At 35.1% G+C, this 22442-nt stretch overlaps 2 protein-coding genes across 3 annotated transcripts; one reads left to right on the top strand and one right to left on the bottom strand.

Annotated features, from left to right (window-relative positions):
• Positions 1-2572: 2572 nt before the first annotated feature.
• edem1 (ER degradation enhancer, mannosidase alpha-like 1) lies at positions 2573-15052 on the top strand. Its single transcript, XM_067373878.1, has 12 exons — positions 2573-3163; positions 3966-4038; positions 4757-4860; positions 5183-5354; positions 5443-5626; positions 5775-5949; positions 6349-6469; positions 9436-9606; positions 9703-9776; positions 9862-9958; positions 10130-10291; positions 11757-15052. The coding sequence occupies exons 1-12, from the start codon at positions 2700-2702 to the stop codon at positions 11844-11846; spliced, it is 1887 nt and encodes a 628-aa protein (XP_067229979.1). The 5' UTR covers positions 2573-2699; the 3' UTR covers positions 11847-15052.
• Positions 15053-15285: 233 nt separating this feature from the next.
• Positions 15286-21025, bottom strand: gnat1 (guanine nucleotide binding protein (G protein), alpha transducing activity polypeptide 1). 2 transcript variants are annotated; one of them, XM_067374638.1, is made up of 9 exons: positions 20920-21025; positions 19136-19178; positions 18848-18989; positions 16697-16854; positions 16440-16568; positions 16105-16234; positions 15854-16007; positions 15440-15651; positions 15286-15326 (listed from the first exon to the last, which is right to left on the bottom strand). In XM_067374638.1, the coding sequence occupies exons 1-8, from the start codon at positions 21023-21025 to the stop codon at positions 15461-15463; spliced, it is 1053 nt and encodes a 350-aa protein (XP_067230739.1). In that variant the 3' UTR covers positions 15286-15326; positions 15440-15460. The 2 variants fall into 2 exon arrangements, with proteins under 2 accessions (XP_067230739.1, XP_067230738.1); XM_067374637.1 differs by lacking the exon at positions 15286-15326 and having other exon boundaries at positions 15424-15651.
• Positions 21026-22442: the final 1417 nt, after the last annotated feature.

Here is a 22442-nt window from a genome sequence, read left to right as displayed (position 1 = left end):
TAAAACTGAGCATTAACATTATCCAGTACATCGTAAATATGCTATCTCAAGTTTTCAAATTTCAAGTTATAAAAGTGCAGCATTTTTTTTTTTGTATTTCAGACAGCTAATACTAAAAACAACAAAAAAAAAACTGCTATTGCTATTTACATTTAAAATCAATCTACAATTTGTACTCAAACTTGTTTGATTTAAAATTGTTTTTTCATAAATGATTTATAGTTACTAAAAACAGTTAAAAGTGCTATTACTGTTTGCATAGTTTCTAGTTTACGTATAATATTTTATTTGATGTTAATGTTAACACAACATTCTTATACTGCTACTATTAATAAAAACTAATTTAAATAAAAAATTCAAAATATAAGTATTTTTTAAAAAACGTTTTTTTTTTTTTTCATTTAGTATTATTATTAGGTCATAGTAGAGGTGGTAATGGTTATATCCTCCTGGGACCCAGGAATAGACTTCTGTCCTCTGTAGTGGACATTATATTTGAGTGATTTTCTCTGACATGTCACAGTTTTAAGTCTGGATGTCCTGTAAAGAGCACATTCAGGGCTTTGCAGAGATACCAGATTTTTAGAGGTTTCCCCATGACAACAACAACTTCTTGGTCTTTAATTATGACTGAAAATGAAAATTAGCACTCTTATGGAAATATGATAATATTTTGTGATTAAATTTAAAATTTATTTAAATCGGATTAATTTTCAAATTGTTTATTATAAATCAACATCTCAGGAAAATGTTATGGGGTTTCAAATCAAAATATGACTTTCTGTTATGAAACAGAACATTGATTTCATACATGTCCACTGTAGAGGACACCAGGACTTAAATCATGTTTATCAGGCATTTTAGGAGACACAACAAGTGAATAGGGAAAGAAATTATATGTCAGTATTCCTATTAATTATTAGATATTATTATGAAAATGTTACCAATTATTGCTCCCATTATTACACTTCTTTTTTCATTGCATGTTGCTCCAAGAATACATTAATATGCAAATTAGATACAGTGTATAGATACATTGTATTGAATGGGAAAACCGATGTATGGCCATTTTACCCTCATATTGCATAAAGTAAAATGGTATATCAATTAATTCCATTATATGTTTCATAACATAGTATGTCATATCTTTATACATAGTTTGGTTAAAAACAATATTGAAGCCTAAAAATTGATTGGTGATTAAAAAAAATTCCATTGTTTTTGCCTATAAATGTAATTTCATGTCATTTTATTTTTTAAACAACTTAGTCCAGGGGCCTGTACCATGATGGTAGATGAACAAACTCAGGGTTATAGGATTAGTTTCGAGTTGACAAAACCAAACCACTCCAATTCGGCTTTGTTGGTACCATGATGCTGATCATCAACTTTCTCTGTCAACTCAGGCTTTGATCCTGAGTCTGTGAAGTGTGTGCACATGAATCTGTGACATCAGTGGTGAACAGCCAATCACATGCCTTGCAACAGAAATAAACTGTGATTCACTTCTCACGAGAGAGCCAGCGAGATTCAATTAACTGAAAATTAAGAATTTAAACGCATTTACACTAATGGAAAATACTTATCTTTGAAAGAGGACAAATAAAAGAAATGATCTTTCTCTATCAGTCCAAGTGAAGTTAGTTTATATGGTTAATAATATATAGCGATAGAGACTCAAACATACAAGCTCACATGTAGTCATATTTAAATAGTATATTTACACCTTATTTATATTAGCCTACATATGATCAATATTCATTGAAACTAAGTGCTTAATAACAACTGTTAAACTAAACTTGCATGTGTGTAATGGATTAATAAAAATATAGATCATATACAAATCATATATAAATTATATTATCATTAAAACCAGACAATTTCATCATTAAATATTTGTTTTTACTATATAATGACCTTTAATTTGGAGGAAGAGAAACTGGGGGAGTGACTTTATTGCGTTGGGTGTGTCAGTGTCACTTAGCTTACACCTGATTGGTCCAATTTCAGTTTGAGATCTCTAACCCTGAACATAACCTGCCCCGGAGCAGGTTAGCCGTGGAGCGTAAGTTACCATGGCGATGAACACCGCTAAAAGTCAAGTCACTTTCATGGTACCTAAAACCCAGGATTGGTGCAAACTAATCTGAAACTTACCTGGCTAGCCAGCTAATCCAGCTTCATGGTACAGGCCCCTGGTGTCCACTACAGAGGACATATCATAACATATGAATAAAATATAATTTTTAAAAACATTTATTTTTTCATTTGTTTCTTATGCTCTAAACAATATAATGACGTGAAAAAAATGCTAAATTAAAAAAAAAAAAAAAATGTTGGGTCCCAGGAGGATATAACAGTTGTTAAAACTAAACATTCAAGATAAGACTGTTTGTACTCCGTCACATCACACATGTGATTTTCTCATTGGCTTAGAAATGCAGGGATGCTTTTATTTTAGCTGCCACGACATCTCCGCTGCTTACTGCTTGTGTGAGAAACGCCTATATCAACTATTCGCCCTCTCCCTAATGACGTTGACGGTGGCTGACCAATCATCGTTGAAGATCAGGGAGGGGCTGGTTTGTTGACAGGAAGTGTGTGAGAACTGAAAGCAGGAGGAAAACTGTTACTTTTGCGCTTCGGTAAGTCGAAACGTCGAAGTAAATTATGACTTTTAAGGCCGACAGCAGGCAAAGATGCAATGGAGGTCAATAGTCGTGGGTCTTCTTGTTTTGAGAGTGCTGCTGAATTGCGCGGTGTGGCTAGTGTTTGGACTGGGACCCAGCTGGGGCTTTGACTTCCCCATTAAATTCACGTTCAACTTGCATAAAATTGAACTTCTCAACGATGGCGAGAGAGCCACCGTCAAAACTAACGCCTGGCCACAGCATATGTACGACCACAGAAACCCTCAAGCAAAGACCTGCTCCAAGATTAATGGGAATTCACCAAAGAAATCCTACCTCAGCTTCTTTCAGGAGGGCAGAGATGAATATGACAGAAAGTACAGCTCCTTCCCTGACGCGCTGAAAGTCAAGATGAGGGGAATGGCGCGAGACATGTTTTATTTCGGATATGATAACTACATGAAGTTTGCCTTTCCAGAGGATGAACTGAACCCTATAGCTTGTGAAGGTCGCGGGCCTGACGTGCTCAACCCGTAAGTTACTGACTAATCCATAGCAACCTTTAAAACGTCTATGTAATGTTTCCTGAAACAACACACACCTTAAAATGTGCTGTAAAATATCATTATCCTTGCTCTTGGATCTTTTGATATCTGTATGACCTATGTATATGAATATATTCATCTACACTTTTCAGAGTTTCTTTATTATCTTTGCTTCCACACATTGTTCTGGTAAAGAATTTCCCTGTGAATCAAATGCACTTCTTCCAAAATATGTTGCTAATCAAGCTTTTTCCTTTAGTCAGTTGATAACAGATGAGTAACAAATAGAAACTTTTTAATCAGCCCCAAGGTCTGTGGGTAGTAGACATTTAAAGGGATAGTTCACCCAAAAATGAAAAGTTTTTTTTTTTTTTGGAAAGTTGTTCCAAACCTGTATGAGTTTCTTTCTTCTGTTGAACACAAAAGATATTTTGAAGAATGTTGGTAAACAGGCAGTTGATGGTTGCCATTGACTTCCATAGTAGGAAAAAAAAATACTATGGATATCAATGGCTACCGTCAACCGTCTGGTTACCAACATTCTTCAAAATATCTTCTTATATAGAAGTAGAAAGAAACTCATACAGGTTTGGAACAACTTGAGGGTGTGTAAATGATGACAATTTTCATTTTTGGGTGAACTATCCCTTTAAGGCATGGAAAAGGAGAAATATCTTTCATATCCGGCACTACAGACTTTTTGGTTTCATGTACACAGTGTATTTGAATAATAACCGCATATCAAAAACTAATGGACCTAAGGATCTATTTGTTTGTGTGTTTCACCTAGGTCAAATATAAACATCAATGATGTCCTTGGAAACTACTCTTTGACCCTCATCGATGCTCTTGATACGCTGTTGGTAAGTCGGCCTCTTAAACAGATGACTTACGGTTAAATCAGTTCTATTTAATCCTCAAGAGTTAGAAATAATTAGTTAACACTGATAATTGCACAAGCCTGCTAATTTTAATTAGTAATTTGTTTGGTTTTCATACTATTAGTAAAGTGTGTTTTGTGATTTAATCTAATTTTGCAACAAAAATCAGCTGAACTGCTCAATAGTATAATCTTCTAAAAATAAAATGATGTGAAACCTTCTGTTTATAGTCCTAAAATCCAGCACAGGGTTCCCTCCCAAAGATGCTGGTTTATGATTTATGAGTAAAATAAGGTCTGTGGTTTGTGTTACTTAAAAAGACATTCACATTTTGTTCTACAACATAAATTACAGTCGTTTTTTTTAAACTGTTGCTAAAGTTTGTTTTGGTCATGTTTCATGAATAAGGCCCATTCTTAATCCTTCACTAAAAGAGGGAGTAGCAGCTTTCTGTGTGTCCCAACAATCAATCTTTTAATTTATCTGCACCTATGATTAACTTTGAGTTATCTATTTAAATAAAAATCCATATCAACAGATGTATGGCCTCATCTTAACAAACTGTCTTGTTCGAGGACTATTAATTACAGATAATCTCAGGAATTCCTCACTTCTGTGTCACCTCAGCTTAATTCAGAAGTCATAAACATTTACTGTACATTGCATAATGTACTCCCATGTTTGTTTTCCATTTCTGCAGGTGCTTGGAAATGTGACCGAGTTCCATCGAGCTGTTAAGCTGGTGATTGAGACGGTCTCTTTTGATAAGGACTCCACTGTTCAAGTCTTTGAGGCCAACATTAGGTGCAGTATTTCCCTCTTTTATTCAGTCTGTAAAATGTCAACACCCTCATGGGACGATTAGTTAATAAAGGAAATCTATTCATTCTCATTCAATCATTGTATGGAAATAAGAAGTGTGAACATTCTCCTTTTTTGTTCTATGGATGAAATAATGTTATAGAGGTTTGTCAGGTTTGTGTAGCGGTTGATCTGTTACTGTTTCCATTCACACTTAAAAAAAAAAAAAAAAAAAAAGTGAAAAATGTGTTCAAAATGGCATCTTTGTTGTTTACCACCTATTTCTGCACAGAGGAAGTAACTGATATATTTGTTCCCTTTTCAGAATCCTTGGCAGTTTGATCTCAGCCCATATTCTTCTGACTGACCCACGGCATCCATTTGGAGACATAGGGCTGAAGGACTATGACAATGAGCTGCTGCACCTTGCACATGACCTAGCTGTTCGACTGCTACCTGCCTTTGAGAACACTAGCACAGGCATCCCCTATCCCAGGGTCAGGCCCACTTACATAGAGCTATTTTAGAAATATGGCCTAATTATTGCTCCATTTGACATTTGTATCTTACCATGTTTTTGTGCAGGTGAATTTAAAGAAAGGTGTCCCTCCTGACAGCATTAATGAGACATGTACGGCAGGGGCGGGCTCTCTGCTCGTGGAGTTTGGCATTCTTAGCCGTCTGATTGGCGACTCTACATTTGAGTGGGTCGCCCGGCGGGCTGTTAAAGCTCTGTGGAACTTGAGAAGCAATGAAACCGGTCTGTTGGGTAAGTGGTTTTAAGTCTGTAGTCCTTCCTTGAACAATAACTACAGACTACAGACCTTTTCTTTTTCTTTTGTTTTGGATCCAGTATCTTTTATTTGTGATCAGGTGTCTCTGTCTGACCAGTGATGATTCTTTTGTCCCTTTTCTAGGGAATGTGGTGAACATTCAGACTGGTCAGTGGGTAGGGAAGCAGAGCGGTCTTGGTGCCGGCATGGATTCCTTCTATGAGTACCTCCTCAAGTCTTACATCTTATTTGGAGAGAAAGAAGATTACAGGATGTTCTCTGCAGCTTACGAGAGCATTCAGAGCCACCTGAGAAGAGGGTGATTATATACATGTGCATGTGTGACCACAGCTGCTTGTGGCTTCAGTTTGAGCTTCAAAAGACCAAAGGAGTTTGCATGTGGGTCTCTAACCACCTGCAGATAAAGTGTGTCACCTGGAATCTGTGGTTGTTTGGCTTGATTTGCAGCCAATGAGTGTATTGCTTGCAAATTAATTCATTATAAACATTCTTGGATGTGAATGCGTCATTCAGATTGGTTAAGGTCTAGACTGACATTTTAAGGTTTTAATTAATTTTATATAGCTACACAGATATGCAGAAGTTCTAGCGTGACACCTCAGGGTGTGCATTAATGATTCCTTATTAAACTATTTTTATGCATTTGTTGACAAATCCTGGTTCTAATTGTGCACTTTTTCTTTTTTACCTTTTACAGAAGAGAGGCGTGTAATGAAGGAGAGGGCGACCCACCTCTTTATGTGAATGTGAACATGTTTAATGGACAGATCATGAACACATGGATTGACTCTCTGCAGGCATTCTTCCCTGGGCTACAGGTCTGAACTGTGTCTTAATTGTCTCCTGCTTCTCTCGTTCAGTCTCTCTGTTGTCTTTATATCATCTAATTACAGTACATTCTAAATACAGTCTAGCCTTAGTTCTTAAGTAATCAAGTAAAAAGTTCTAAAACCTGGCGTTATTACATTATAAAAAGCAATATACATTAACATTCAAAAGTTTGGGGTCATTAAGTTTTTATTCATCTATTTTTAATAATTTTAATCACCAAGGATGCATTATTTGATCCAAAGTGACAGAAATCTTTTGTATTAATGTAAAAGTGTTTACTATTGCAAATATATGCTGTTCTTTTAAACTTTGTATTCATTAAAGAATCCTGAAAAAAAAAAAAAAAAATTAAGTTTCCATAAATATTAAGCAGCTCAGTTTTTAACATTGATAGTTATTTTAAATCATAATAAAATTTCACATTATTATTGTTTTTTACTGTATTTTGATCAAATACATGCAGCCTTGGTGAGACTTCTTTTATAAACATTAAAAAAATTGTACTGAACTTTTTTTCCTGCCGGGACTAAATGTTGTTGCCCAACTGACAAGAGCTGCCATTTCTGTTGCATATTAAAAACATAAAAGAAACAATGGTATATTTTACAAGAGTAGAATATTTACATTTTCCTATAAAAATGAAGTTTTTGCATATTACTGTTGTTAATAAAAGTTAATTTTATTTGCATCTCAATTCAAGCTTAGTGTTTTACTGTCATATTTTCAATAAACAAACATGTAATATTATTAGTAACTGCACTTATTAATGCAAAACAATAATAATTTTATGATTAAATTTAAATTAACTTTTTGATTAAAAATCCCCCCAACTCCACAAAATCAGGTGCTGGTGCCACCATCTGTCGAATGTCTTAGTGGCATGAAGGAAGGCTTTTTAGGAAATTAGTCTGTCTATATACTAGAAGTCAAAGAAAATAGTCTAACCGTAATTTGAAGCGTTGCCTAAAATATGAAGATTAAGGCATTACATTTACAGTAGATTTGTAGAGTACATATGTTACGTCATATTTATAGTCATTTTCTTTTATGGGTAGTTTGCAGTGTTGAGCATTATAACCAATTACACCACACACGTTTCTGTTAAGCTTAGGAATGCATTGTCCAACCAGAGGTGTTGTGATTCGTCAACAAGCAAATGCAATGAGGGTTGCACACGCTCACTGCCTGAATTCTAAATCTGATCTCATGCGAATTCTCTCTTATCATCATAAACAACAAAATGCAGAAAAGATGCAAGTAAGAGATTCATCTTGCAGTATAGACAGTTTCAGAGATTATATGGGGAGTTTTTGGGAAAGTGCATATCTCACAATTAGTCATGGAGGTCATTGACTGCTCCAGAATACTTTGATCACTTTCTTAATGTAATAGCTATATTCCCAATTTGAATAACCATTTTGTTTTTCATGCTATTATAATGACCAATGTTAAATCTTTTTTCTAATCCGTAAAAAGCAATAAACAAATTAATTAATGGTTTTTAGCTTGTTTTGTCTTTAGCCAGAATATGATGTGCTTTTTTCCCCACCAAAAAAAATTTGTCGACTTAATAATTATCAGTACAATTGATCAGAGCAATAATCAGCCATCATGATATTGCAGCTTCACCCCTATAATGATTTTATGTTTTTTTGATGCAGATTCTGTTCCACCTTTGCAGTGTAAAAATGGCTTTAGTTGTTAGTTGAGAAAATTTCATTCATTATGTAATTGAATTTCATTCATAATGTAATTTAATCAATCAAATAGAATAGAGTGCCCCAGGGATGACTCGTTTTTGTAGGCCAACCCGGAAGTTAGCATCGCACGGGTTCCCTCGGTTGAAAGCCTATGCATTTTTCCCATAGACTTTTGGAAAATCGCAGAAAATAAGCTCTGTGTTTAACAAAGGGTTATGACACTTAAACGTTTTGTCTATCAAGATAATCTTTACAAGTTAACACAACATTTATAGATTTTGAAGCCTAAATAAAGTCGTCAGATATAAAAGGCTAACAGTAGGCTATAAACGGACTACAGCACACCATGGTCGTGGATCAGCGTCGTCACCACCAAGCGTCCTCAAACTTTATTTAAAAAACAATTTTATTTACAAACATGCTCGCTGATTATGATCTGTGCTGTTATGAATACTTATCCACTTTTTCATGAGAAATGCTGTCCAAATGTCCCGTTTTTAATGATGACGTCTAAAGTCCCCGCCAAAGGAAGTAGTCCCTTTTAGCAATTTGTAAGCAACCGCCGATTTTAAGACACAGTAAAAGTTTAAAAAATCACAAGTGGGTTATAACTGGTGTGTTTTATGTCATAGATCAAAACGTGAAAGTATTTAGAGGCTTTGTTAACCACCGAACGTATTTCAGGCGATTTAGCAAAGACCCATTCAAAAAACCCATAGACTTTACGGCGTTGGAACCGGAAGTCCTAAAATGCTAACTCGCTTCCGGGTTTTGCCTACAAAAATGCGTCATCCCTGAGGCACTCTATTGTGATTGATTTAAGTAACTGGTTAAATGTAGGTATTTGAACAACACAGTTGCACAGATTAAAGTAGATTTTAATAAGGTAATTATAAAAAATTCCCCCTCAAAAGTAAAAAAAAAAAAAAAAGTACTTATTGTGTCGTTAGCTTAGTATGCATATGCTCCCTATTTATTTATGCCCCTTATGAAGTTTTGTTTCTATTTCCTCTAAAGCAGCTGCCTATGTATAAAAAAAGCAATTGTCTTAGTGATAAACTTTCTGATCTAGTATAGGATCCAGTTGTTCAGAGTTGAACAGTGTTTCAGTTATATCTGTGGATACTTTTTTACTCTAGCGCATACAGAACTGAACTTTGGACTGTTGAACTAAAACTAGACCTGCTGTTAGCCTTTTTTCATTCAGTTCATTAACTAGGGTTTCTAACCAGGGACACATTTCTGTTGCTCAGGTTTTGAATGGAGATGTTGAAAACGCCATTTGCCTTCATGCCTTCTACTATGCAATCTGGAAGCGTTTCGGGGCTCTTCCAGAGAGATACAACTGGCAGCTTCAAGCCCCAGATGTCCTCTTCTACCCTTTAAGACCTGAACTAGTGGAATCAACATACCTGCTCTATCAGGTACAAACTTTTCTAACTGCTGTTTTTAGATTATAACCAGATTTTTAGACTCCGCAGCATTACAGTACAATTAACGATGAACTTGTCTTTCTACAGGCAACCAAGAATCCTTTTTATCTTCATGTTGGGATGGACATTCTTGAAAGCCTCGAAAAAAATACTAAAGTCAGGTATGTGGATTCAAATGTCAGGAAGTATTTTGATTGGGAGACTGGCATGTTCTCAGGACAGATGTTTTGTTTGACTGTTTCTCAGGTGTGGTTATGCCACTCTCCATCACGTGGTGGATAAGTCCAAAGAAGATCGCATGGAGAGTTTCTTCCTCAGCGAAACCTGCAAATACCTTTATTTGGTTAGTTGTCTGCTTCTATATGTTCTCCCTTTTTACATTTTTCTATTCTCACTTATATCTAGTAACTTTATAAACTATAAACATGGTCATTCAACTTTATCAGTCAAACATTGGCAAGTTTCTTGCAGCTGCCATGTCAATCACTAAATTATATTTTACAATAATTTACAGCTCTTTGATGAAGACAACCCACTGCACAAGTCTGAGAATAAGTACATCTTCACTACAGAAGGCCATGTAGTGCCGATAGATCAACGCTTCAGAGAGAAAAGTTGGGAAGAGCAATTCCCATGTGAAGAGCCCAACAAAGAGCCCCCAGCAAACATAAGCAACGTAAGAAATTGGTTTTATACACACTAACAGTCGTCCCATTTATGAATATAAATATGAATATGAGCTTGTCCAGTCAATTGCATGCTCCTTCACACCCTGCCCTTTATGGATATTCACTTAAATGCTGTTTTTTCTCATGCTACAGACAAAAAAACACACACACACACACACACAAAAAAAAAGCAAAGCAGTCACCTCGTTTATAAAGAAAGGGTTCAGTGCTTAGAAGTGAATGATGATTCATTCACTGAAAATAGTTTAACACTGCACTAATAGTGAAAATATGTGAATTAAAGGGGTCATGACATGGATTTTTTAACGTACTTTGAGGTTACTTATGATGTTTTTTGACTAACATATATGCTGAAAATGATTATTTTCCCCCTCATTCTGTCTGAAATGCTCTTTTTTAAGGGGCAGCCCCTTTAGGGCTTGTCAGTAAACGGCCACTGTTATGATTGGCTAACGTCATTGCAAAGAAAACTGTATCAACGCCTATTCACTATTGCATCTGAGTAAGTGTTTTGAAAACATCCATTTAAAGCTAATTTACAGACAAAGCATTATGAAATCATACTTACTCTTTGTGATGCAGCTGCTGTCAGATCCAATTCAGTGTGCTTCTTCATCTTTCAACAAAACTTTCTTTGCAAACTCTCCATTACACCGTGCCTCATTTCCAAAACAAAATGCTCCGAACAAACCTATAATCCTCTGAGATCCGGGACACAATTAAAATAAACTATCCAATTGTTTCCAATGCTGGGATCCTTCTGAAGTCTGTAGAGAGATGCAAATGATCTGTTTATACTGGATGTGTCAAAGTGAATTTTCTTTCACTCTTCCATTTGTCCTGTTGACAACAGACTCAAGATACACATCTGTATAATGTATTCAGTCAGTGTAGACCATGTCAGTGATTATAATGAGTTCTATTTGCTTTTTTACTCGACTCAATGCAACTCTCATCTGGAATAGGCAAATGTCAGTCATTAAGCAGCTGAATGCCAGTGGGTGGGGCCTGTGCTGTGATGATGTGTATATATGTTGATGCCTTGCTCTGGAGGCAGTCATGTGCAAATGTATTTGCCTGTGTGACATCACAGATCCTGTAATATCAAAACAAGCCATTTTTGGAGCTTAATAAATGCATTGTTTGTTATAAAGAGGACATTTTAAGAATTTTGCAGAATGTTTTAATGATTTGATTTGCCATGTCATGACCCCTTTAATTTAGTCTTTTTTTTTTTTATGAATTACAATCCGCCATTACCAGCTTTGTTATCTTTGTTCAGCTTCTTAGGGCACATTTTCAAATCTGAAAATATAAACTTTAAGTTTTTAAGTTTGAAAAACATTAAAATGTTGTTTTTATAGAGTTTAATCTGGTATTTTGTCAGGGACATTATGAAATCTTGAAAGTGGTCATAGAAATAAGAATGACATATTTTCATTTGTCCAATAGTGTGAAAGGATTCCTGAAGAGAGACGTTACGGCCTTCCTCTAAAGAGCATATACATGAGGCAAATAGACCACATGGTGGGGCTGTCCTGACATCAGTACTACCCCCTGGAGGTCTCAACACTTACAAACCCCCTGGAGGGGTTCAATAACTCTCCAATCAGAGAACTTTACAGTCTCTTTTTGCACATGGAGTGGCAAGGTATTTGGTCAACAAATCAACCAGTATGTTTTGTTGTGGTGTTGTATTTTTATTGTATTTTTTTTTGTACACGGAAGTGTCATTCTTAAGCTGGACTGGGTTTGGTTACATTCAGATCCAACCAGCAAAGTCCACAGCATAAAAAAGTACATTCAGGGAAGTTTGACTCTTCAGAATCGTAAAATCCATCACATAACTGTTTTTATTCATAGGGAAAGATCGGCTTCTGCATTGTGCATCAAGTGTTTACACTCAGTGTGTTACACGTTTTCTTCAGTGCCATGTTTAATGAAACTTGACCTAGTATTATAAAGGGCTCTAATGGTTTGAGAGATGGTATGAATGTTTCAGATTTTCTTCTCAAGGAACAAGCTCTCAAATAAGCTTTATACTAGAAAAACAGTTGTTTATCCAGTATACGCCTTTCAGGAACATGCACAACAGATGGGCTTCATTTATTACAAATCAAACTGCATTCTAATGACTTTTTTCACTTTGCAATATTTGTTTCTTCATTGTTCATTTTGCACCTTGGTTTGCAAGGTGTAGAACACTGTGGCCTATTTTTTTTAGTGCATTGCATGATTTCACAATTCCAGCTGTACCCATTCTGTTGTTGCTGTCAGTGTATTGTGTTAAAATTAGAAAGGTCATGTAGCATACACGTTTGGTAGGTTTAAAATCTCCACTCATTTATGTATTTTGACAGAGCAAATCTCATATAATTTGGTACATTTCACACAGCGGGTCGAGGAAGTGCCGTAGATTCTCTCTCGATTAGGTCTGGACATGTAGTAATTAGTCTCCACTCCTCTATTTTGTGTGTAAACAAACAAGCAAACATTTACGTGCATTAAAAATGTAACAAATCTTGGACCAAATATTACATTATTTAACAAAAAAAAAAAAAAGATGTGCCTTTAACAGTTTTCATTTTCATTTTTCTTCAGTCCTCAGGATCAGTAATTTGCCATAATGCAGTCACTCAGAGGTGATATGCATATAATGTGTCGGTAACATTAACCTTTTCTCTTTTAATGCTTAAATGTTGGTGTATATGTTTTCTGAACAAAAGTCAAAAATAAGGGATTCTTAGTATGATCAGCATTCTTAAGAGAGAAGAATTAATTTTGTTTGTATTACAGATTATAATTTCCTTGGGGAACGTATGGAGGATACACTCAGTAATTAGGGGTTGATATTTATTCAGATTTGTTTTTATCAAATACAAGTATTCTAATTAAAGTTGATTAGATTAATGTTGATCTGCTTGTTGATTTTATTGTAATTTAACCTTTAGTCAAAAGAGACGAAGGTGGATGTCTACACTGTGCATTTTATCAAATCAAAATTAAAACCACGACTTGGCGAAACTGTTTGACAGTCTAACATGATTGAGTTGAAACTGCAAAAGGCACAAAATAGCATCTTTTTCACATCAGCGAGTGGTACTGTACAGTCATTCTATTAAGCACAGTTTAAACTATATATTATTAAGTTGTATTGAACCCCCCAATATTTGAATATAAATTTATTTAGAATATTTATAACACTGTAATACGAAACCACTGGAACAGATCCATTAATAAACCTGCAGATACTGCTGTTAAGGGGCACCACATTTTTACAAATAAGTAATATATTTTTTATATAATTAAACAAAAATAAAATGTTTTTATTATATAATTTATATTTATTATTAAAATTATATTTTATTATATTATTATGTCTGTAAATGTGCACATAATTTTCATAATATATGAAATAATAAAAAAAAATCTATATTCATAAAACAAATAATTCTAAATGAAATTAATGTTATGGAAGTTGTATATGCTAGGAAATAACTTAAATTATAAATTAATATTATAATTAAATATAAGTATAAATCAGTAAATTGATGATAAAATGTATATACAGTACTGTGCAAAATTCTTAGGCCACTGTTTTAGCAATGATATAATAACCATATAATTATTTCTCAGTGTCTTTATTAGAATATAACCAGAAGATACAGTAAATTTGTATGCAGTATTAAAAAACAGAAAGAAAAAAACAGCTTTTATATACTAAAGTGGCAAGTATTTAGTGACCTCCCCTGACACTTAAGCAATAGCAGGAACCGGCTCTCTTAAACCTAAATGGGATGGAAAACTTCTAGGCCAAGAAAACTTTAAAAATCAGAAGTTTCTCCGAGTTTCATTTTCGTGAAAATGGAAGAAGTCTTCGAGGTCACACTAAATACTGATTTTTGCTTAAAGAAACAATTTTGTTCATTTTTTTTTTATATTTATTTATTTATTTATTTTTTACATTGTGTACATATTTTCTGTATTTTCTGTTTGTATTGTAATAAAGAGACTAGATAATAAATATGGATGGTCATTAAAACATTGCTAAAACAACAAAGCTGGTGGTGGCTTTTGCACAGTACTGTAAATATAATCAATATGTATTAATAACATACTAATATATTATGTAAGCACACCCGATCATCCTATCATCAACCAGGACACTTAAAGGACAAACACATCAAATTCAATCTTTTCTACAGAAGCTTTATTCAGTCAATTTACATTTACATGGATGTTTATGATTTTGCAGTCAGTTGTGCCCTTTTAATCAATATTTGCTGTTGTAATTTAATCAATTCACTCAAACATTGTTCTTCGTCTCAGAGCTAGCTAACCGCGCTCCTGAGCTAAGCATCTTACTGTAATATTATTACAAGCTATTTTTTCATCCAAGTCATCCATCTTACAATAGAGATTCTGATCATGGGACATAACATGATATAACCCCTCTGTTAATAACAGAACTTTGCATCCCAGTAAAGTTTTCTCAGTCAGCTTAAGTATGAACTTTATACAGTTAGTACCTGCTATAACATATAACTGAAATACTCTGGACTTCATAATGTGCTCTTGCAAAACATTATGCTGAAGTGCATATGCAGGTGTTTCAGAAGTTTCGTTATTTGGTTTGCAGCTGCATGTAGTTGCAAATCTACAGGATAGATCACTGCGGAAAACTAATAGGGCCAAACCCCAAACACCCCTCATAAGAGCCAGGTCTTCAAACAGGGTGATGCTGCATGTGTTGTTATATATGACTTGCTGCTATGAATATGTATTAGGCTCTGATATTTAATTAAATGCAGAGTGTTTAATCAAATGTAGATCCCGACTGCAACAATATCATTTCTTCTAGATGCAATCAATTCAATTCCCTTGTGTGTGTGTGTGTGTGTGAGTGTGGGTGTGGGTGTGGGTGTGGATGTGGATGTGTGCGTTGGAGAATTCCTCATTACCCAGGGAGGAAAACGAGAAGGGGAAATGGGTCAGTATTGGGTTTTGTTGATTTAAGCCACTCTGTAAAAGAAGAATGACATTTTAATTATGCACATATAGAAATTGTATTGATGTTTGATATGCTAGCACAACATAATGCAATACTTATTATATTACTATTGCAACATGTTCACCTCTTTCCACAAATGGCTTGTTTAGAAGAGACCGCAGTCTTTGAGATTTTCTTTGATGATAATGTCTGTTACGGCATCAAACACAAACTTGACGTTCTCTGTGTCTGTGGCACAGGTCATGTGGGAGTAGATTTCTTTGACGTCTCGTCGCAAGTTCAGATCTAAGAACTGCACCTTGATGTAGTTACCAGCATCCTCAAAGGTGTTGGGACCTGAGAGAGGTATGCATTATATTTTTAGCATAGTTTCGCATATCATTTCATAGAAATAGTATCTTAATTTTCACAATTGGTTCTTAATAATTAGAAGTGTTGTTCCATGATTTATCCCCACTGAAAAAGTTCAGTTAATGTCATTTTTAAGAACATGTATGTTAAAGAATCTGGTTATATTGATGCTGTTTCGAGGTCTCACCATCATAATCAGGGAAGCACATGCTCAGATGAGCTTTCTTGATCTTCTCCAAGAAGACATCCTTCTTGTTGAGGAAGAGCACAATGGATGTGGTGGCAAAGTAACGGTGGTTACAGATGCTGTTGAACAGGTGGAGACTCTCATGCATTCGGTTCTTTGGTTGAAAGTACAGGAAAAACAGGGTTTCTGTTACTAAAATGCACCAAAGTAATACTGTTAGCTTCATTCTTGGACCACAAATGGAAATTTACCACTTCATCATCCTCCACCAGCACCATGTCGTATGCGCTCAATGCAGCGATGAAGATGATACAGGTCACACCTTCAAAGCAATGGATCCACTTCTTCCTCTCTGAGCGCTGACCGCCCACATCAAACATCCTGCAGACCAAGAACATCACTTAATATGACATTGCTGTCCATTCTTGTTTAATTGTTCTTAAAACTTTTACATTGTTAAAAATGTTTTTTTCTCTCTTTGATTCTTGAGATGATGATGATGGTCGTTGGGCAGTTTAACTTCATGCCATTGTCATCATTGGGGAGGCTCTTTCTGATGTATTTTAGGTGACTTTGTTTAGTGTACCTGAAGTTGAGGTCCTTTAAGCCGAACTGGGTCTCGATGATACCGGTGGTCTTCACTCTTGATCGCAGGACGTCCTGTTCAGTAGGGACATAGCCAGGTTGGATCAGTCTCTCCAGGTCACTCAGATAGCTTGGAGATAAAGAGAATCAATGCAATATTTTCCTTTACTTAATGTTTCAAAGATAATTTTGATCATGGACATTAAAGCCTTGGTAACTGGTATTTAATGCTTTAAAAGACTAATTAGGGGTCCGTACTATCCGGCAGAGTCGTTGAGCTGGTATTCGGAGGCCCTTTCAAAGCACGCTTGGATACCCGAGTCCTTCCACAACCTCAGGATGATGTCTGACAGCTCCTTGGGCATGGAGCCTTCCTCGATGGTGTCCGCTAAGTGCATCAGCCTCCTTCCATCATCCTGCAGAAAACAGGTAAAAAGTATTGTATCTAAAGGTGTTTAAGCATTAGCTGCTACACAAATGCCTTGAAAGTGAGAGCTCTGTGTTTTTTAAAGGGATAGTTCACCCCTCAAAAAATGAGAATTCTTTCATCATTTCCTCACCCTCATGTTGTTCCAAACCTGTGTGAGTTTCTCTCTTCTGCTGATCACAAAACAAGATATTTTAAAGAATGTTGGTAACCAGAAAGTTGACGGTAGCCTTTGAAGTCTATGGAAGTCAATGGCTGCCGTCAGATACTTGATTACCAACATTCTTTAAAATATCTTCTTTTGTGTTCAGCAAAAGAGAGAAACTCATACAGGTTTGGAACAACATGAGGGTGAGGAAATTTCATTTTTTGGGTGGTGAACTATCCCTTTAAATCCTGTATAATCATTCATGATTTGATAGAAATGAAAGAGACTGTCATGACCTCTCATAATAATTTAATTTCATAAATCCTTCAGTTATTACAAACAATTATGTTTTTTTTTTTTTGTATAATCTGACAACTATACTATCAAATTGCTTTCATTATGGTTTTGATGAAAGAACAATTGGCGGGAGATTTAAAAAAAAACACCTTTAGAGTTATAGTACATTGTGTACTATATAGAGTGAATTCGATTAATGTGGGGCACCTACGCATTTTTACATTTTTATGCAAGTCTGTTACATTTACCATATTCTATATGGTAGATTATATGTTTCTTAATTTATATTAATCATTTGATACAATGCCCTTACAAAAATGTTTTTACATTGCACTTACATTACCTACATGTTATTACATCTGTATTGCATTCATAATTACAATGTTGACCCCTCAAAGCCTTAACCCATTAAACCTAACCAAACCTGTCCCTGACTTTACCCATATCCCGCTACAGTAGAGTTGGTAACACTTTATTTTACAGTCCTGTTTCACATGTACATACTATGTACTTATTGTAGTAATGACACTAACTGGGTAATAACTAGGTACTAACTAACCCTGAAGCTAACCTTAAACCTATAACCTATAGTTACCTTACATTACTCAGTACTTTCGTGGTTAAGTACACTGTGAGTACAGTGCAAGTGCACATACTGTAACAAAGCGTGCAACCGAAGTGTTTTGCAACACAACATGACCTCAATAGAATAGGTGCGGATGCACTATATTTTACAGTATGTGTACGTGTCACTCGTATAGTTTTGAATGGGAGAAAGTGTAACGCGGAATAAGTCCCGCTTTCTAAATAAGAGCCAATCGCCGACTGGTAAAGTCATCGCGTCACTTCAGCGGCCGTTAGAATCACCGGTTTCTATAGAAACAGTCAGACGCGCGCCTCCGAAGAGACGCGCATTTAGGTCTGAGCATGCGCATTAGCTTGATCCAGCCTGAAAAATATATATATATTTTTTTGTCATGATTCGAGCGTTTATAATCTAAATTTATGAGCCGGTTGTTGTTAGATTTCATTGGTGATTTCAGATATAAAATTTAATCGTAAGGTTGGCGAACAGTTTTGGAGAATTTGGTGTTTCCCCATTCAAAGAGATAGGGCATGATGCCCAGGATGCCCGAGAGGCGTTTCAAAGATGGCCGCCGAACGAAATGACTTATCTTAAAGGGACTTTGAACTTACCCAAGAAAGTACTTGGTAGTATAAGGTAACTACACGGGTTAAGGTTAGGTTTAAGGGTAGCTTCAGGGTTAGTACCTAGTTATAACTCAGTTATTGTAATTACCATAATACATTTGTTTTGATGTTAGTACATAGTTAGTACACACTTCTGATATATTTTGCACAAGGTGGATGGGCAATACCACGGTACATTGGAAATACAATGGTATTATTGAAATAACTTAGGTGTAACATAGGATAATCATTCAATACTCTGGTATTACACTCTGATATCACCAACTGTATATTCCATACTGTAACCTTTTATTTCTGTAAATGGCTAATGAATGCTGTAGAGCACCTGTGCAGAAGCATCTCCATAGGAAATGTTGAGTGTGGTCATGGCCCTCACAATGGCCAAGATAGACTGCAGAGTGTTGCTGTAGATGATGATAATGAACTCCATACACTCTTCAACGGAGTAACCATCTTTGTGGATAATTCTGTGATGGAAAATAATCGTCAATTAATTGATGTAGTTATTAATTGATTATGATAGAAAAGAGCACTTAATATGAATCATGATTGAGGATAGTCTCATGTAAACCAATTCATTGTATTTTCATACATTTGTTTTCTCAGCACTTACTTCATCTGTTTGACAATTGTGCTTTTCCCCGACTCACCAGCACCTGAAAGGAAAATGGTAATGGATAATTAATTAAGGTTATTTCATTAATTCATTCATATTATATTATATTATATTATATTATATTATATTATATTATATTATATTATATTATATTATATTATATTAAATTATATTATATTATATACACATATACACATATACACATACACACATACACACTGTGCAGACGTTTGGAGTTAAGATTTTAAAATAAAACATTTAAAATTTAAACAAAATATAAAATAACTTAATATATTTTCAAATGTAATTCATTCCTGTGATGGCAGAGCTGAATTTTCAGCATCATTACTCCAGTCTTCAGTGTCGCATGATCCTTCAGAAATCATTCTGATATGATGATTTTCTGCTCAAGAAACATTTCTTCTCATGTTGTTTAATATTTAATATCTTTGTGGGAATGATGATATATGTTTTCAGGATTCTTGATGAATCGAAAGAAGAGAACAGCGTTTATTTGAAATATAGAAATAGAAATTTTAAACAACATTATACTTTTATATGTCTCATCTGTTCATTTTGATTAATTTAATGTGTCCTTGCTTTCTTTATAAAAATTTGAAAAAAATTATAATAACCTGACCCAAACAAGTTAAAATTCCAGATTGCAATCGTAGACTGTTAAAGTTATGCTATAAGGAGGAGAAATAAACATCATGAGACCAAAGTTATGAGACAAACTCTATTAGTGTTTTGAAAGGATTTCATGGTGAGTATTAATAACATTTCTGAAATGATGTGCTCGATTATGAGCAGACTGATTTGACAGAAGAAATCTCAGCGCTGTATTCTGCCAAAGTGAGTGTGATGAGAATTGGTTTCTGTTTGTTTTAATTTGTCAACATGAAATCAGATTCTCAACCAATCCAGGGACCCCCAATATTAAAAAAGGTAGTTTTTTTTATCAGAATTTTCACTAAAACATTAACATATACAACATTTAAAAATATATATATAAATAAAATAATATAATATTTTCACCAAAACATTAACATATACCACATAATAAATAAATAAATATATTGTACAGTATACTGAACTCTAGGTCTGCAAATACCCGGTTGAAAACCATAGAACATTGAGCCAGTGTTTGAGGGGTAAAACATCAGTGGACCTCAGACTGTAGATGTTTGTTTAGAACAGTCGCACAGTAATATTTGATTTATTTTGGCATGCATAAGTGAATTAATGCTGGAATACATCCTTCTCTCCTCTGTCTTTGTTTATCTTTTGGTGGATTACATTAAGAGGCTTGAGGCTTATTATTCTTGTCCTAAGCCGCTTCAAGCTTGATATGCCATAACCCTGACCCACATCGCTTCACGGACAAAGACACAGGCATTTATGAATGTACACGCATGCCTGAAAAATGTTTTGAGATCATTTAATTTGGATATTGAGATATAGAGACTTTTATAAACTATGCTGTCATTTTTGTGTCTCCAGTTTATTTAGCACTACTTTGGTTTGACTTTCAGTAAGACATCAATTGTATTATCTTATTTCTTCTGTGTAAGCTTTAGATATTTAATATTCCTTTCATATCACAGCAAAGAAATTAATAAAACAAAAAACGTAGTTCAGTCATCGCCTGTTTATTATGACGATTTAAATGGGAAGGCTACACAACGAATCTGCTATGTACCATTTTCCAAATCTAGCAAATTAGCTGTTCTTCATGTTTGGACTTGAACAATCATTTGAGTCCCCTCATGCGTTGTTACCTAGCAGCAGAAGTTTGACGGTCCTGGCATCTTTGTCGGCGTCCTCTTTCAGCTTCTTCTCTAGCTCCTTGGAGTGCTTCTCCTCTGCGCTCGCCCCGGCCCCCATACTGACTCTTGATTAGGGAAAAAAGAAGTCCTTCTGGATAACCACTCGCTTGCACAGAGGCCTCCAGGTGCTGTCAACGATACAGCTCACACCTCGACTGGATCTTGGTGACCTGATGAATTGTTTCGAGTCTTAGAGGGATTTTGGGGATGTCTCTGACCACCTGGGTTGGTGGGGCCAATGAAGAACAAGGACAGAAGGCATTCAAAGCACGGAGAGGTCATCTAACCTCAGATTTAGGGAGAAGGTGCTGCACTCAGCAAAAGGTGCTAAGCTGACCGGTGTCTTCGCGAGCACATTAAAAAGGACTGTGTGACTGGTGTAATGTGAATGTTACATTGTCATCAACCGATGCATGGTATTCAAGAAAAGGCAGAAGAAGACTGAGAACGAAGTAAAAATGGGCCTGCCATTGTGGTTTTCTCTCTCTATATTCCGGTGAAAATATGCTTGACATCATGAAAGCAAATTGCCTCTGTATGGCCTAAATTTTTGGCTTTTCAAAATAGCCAGAAAGATTTATTTATTTTTTTTAAATAAAATGACTGAATGTGAGGAAGTTCTGCAATCTCCGTGAGTAATTCTAATCTCACCTTCCCACTGTAGTCATCAGAATCAGTTTCCATGTAGTGTACACAGAGTGCAGCACAGCGTTTAAAGAGCTTTAGTCTTTTACCTGACAGCTCATTGACCCCAATCTGAAGATTGATACATTTTAATCCACAGGCATCACAGGTGACAGGAACACTTTCTTTGATGTACTTCATTAGTAGCGAATATTCATTTCAATGTGTACCTGGGAAAAAAAAAAAAAAACATTAATGCAAGTAATGTTTAATTATATGATCACGTTTATCATGCTAAACTTTTAGTTTAGCTTATAAACAGTTTAGTTTATCTAAAAAACAAGTGCTAAGAAAGCCTTTCATTGGCTACACTAATATTAGTATTAATGAGTATTAACAATTTATGCAACATTTTTGCCCTTGTGACTTACTTTAATTAACAGGACAATCAACTGTCACATTATTTGATAGATTTATCTTGGTTTAGTTCAAAGAATTTCGACATTTCTGGGTGTTTTTTTTTTCTTTTTTCAACTTTGAGAATTGTCATGTCACAGTGCTACATAAAGATACAGTAACATGTTATTTGTATCATTGTTACATAGTAAGAACTATAAATTATGCATAATTACATGCACCTAACCATACAGTAAGTACATGTAGGTAATTATTACTCAGTACTTAAATGTATAATTGCACTGTAACACAGAAACCTTAAAATAAAGTGTAATCAAAAATGTTCAATTCAGTGATCAGAATTGTTGGTTACATTTTATGTTAAGGTGTCCTTGTTACAATGTAATTATACATTTAATTAACAGCATTTACTTGCTATATAATTAGGTTTATAG

The sequence above is a fragment of the Chanodichthys erythropterus genome, chromosome 21 (genome assembly GCF_024489055.1).
Source record: "Chanodichthys erythropterus isolate Z2021 chromosome 21, ASM2448905v1, whole genome shotgun sequence".
Lineage (NCBI taxonomy): Eukaryota > Metazoa > Chordata > Actinopteri > Cypriniformes > Xenocyprididae > Chanodichthys > Chanodichthys erythropterus.
Note: the sequence above shows the minus strand (reverse complement) of the source record. Positions and strands in the feature narration are given on the sequence as shown.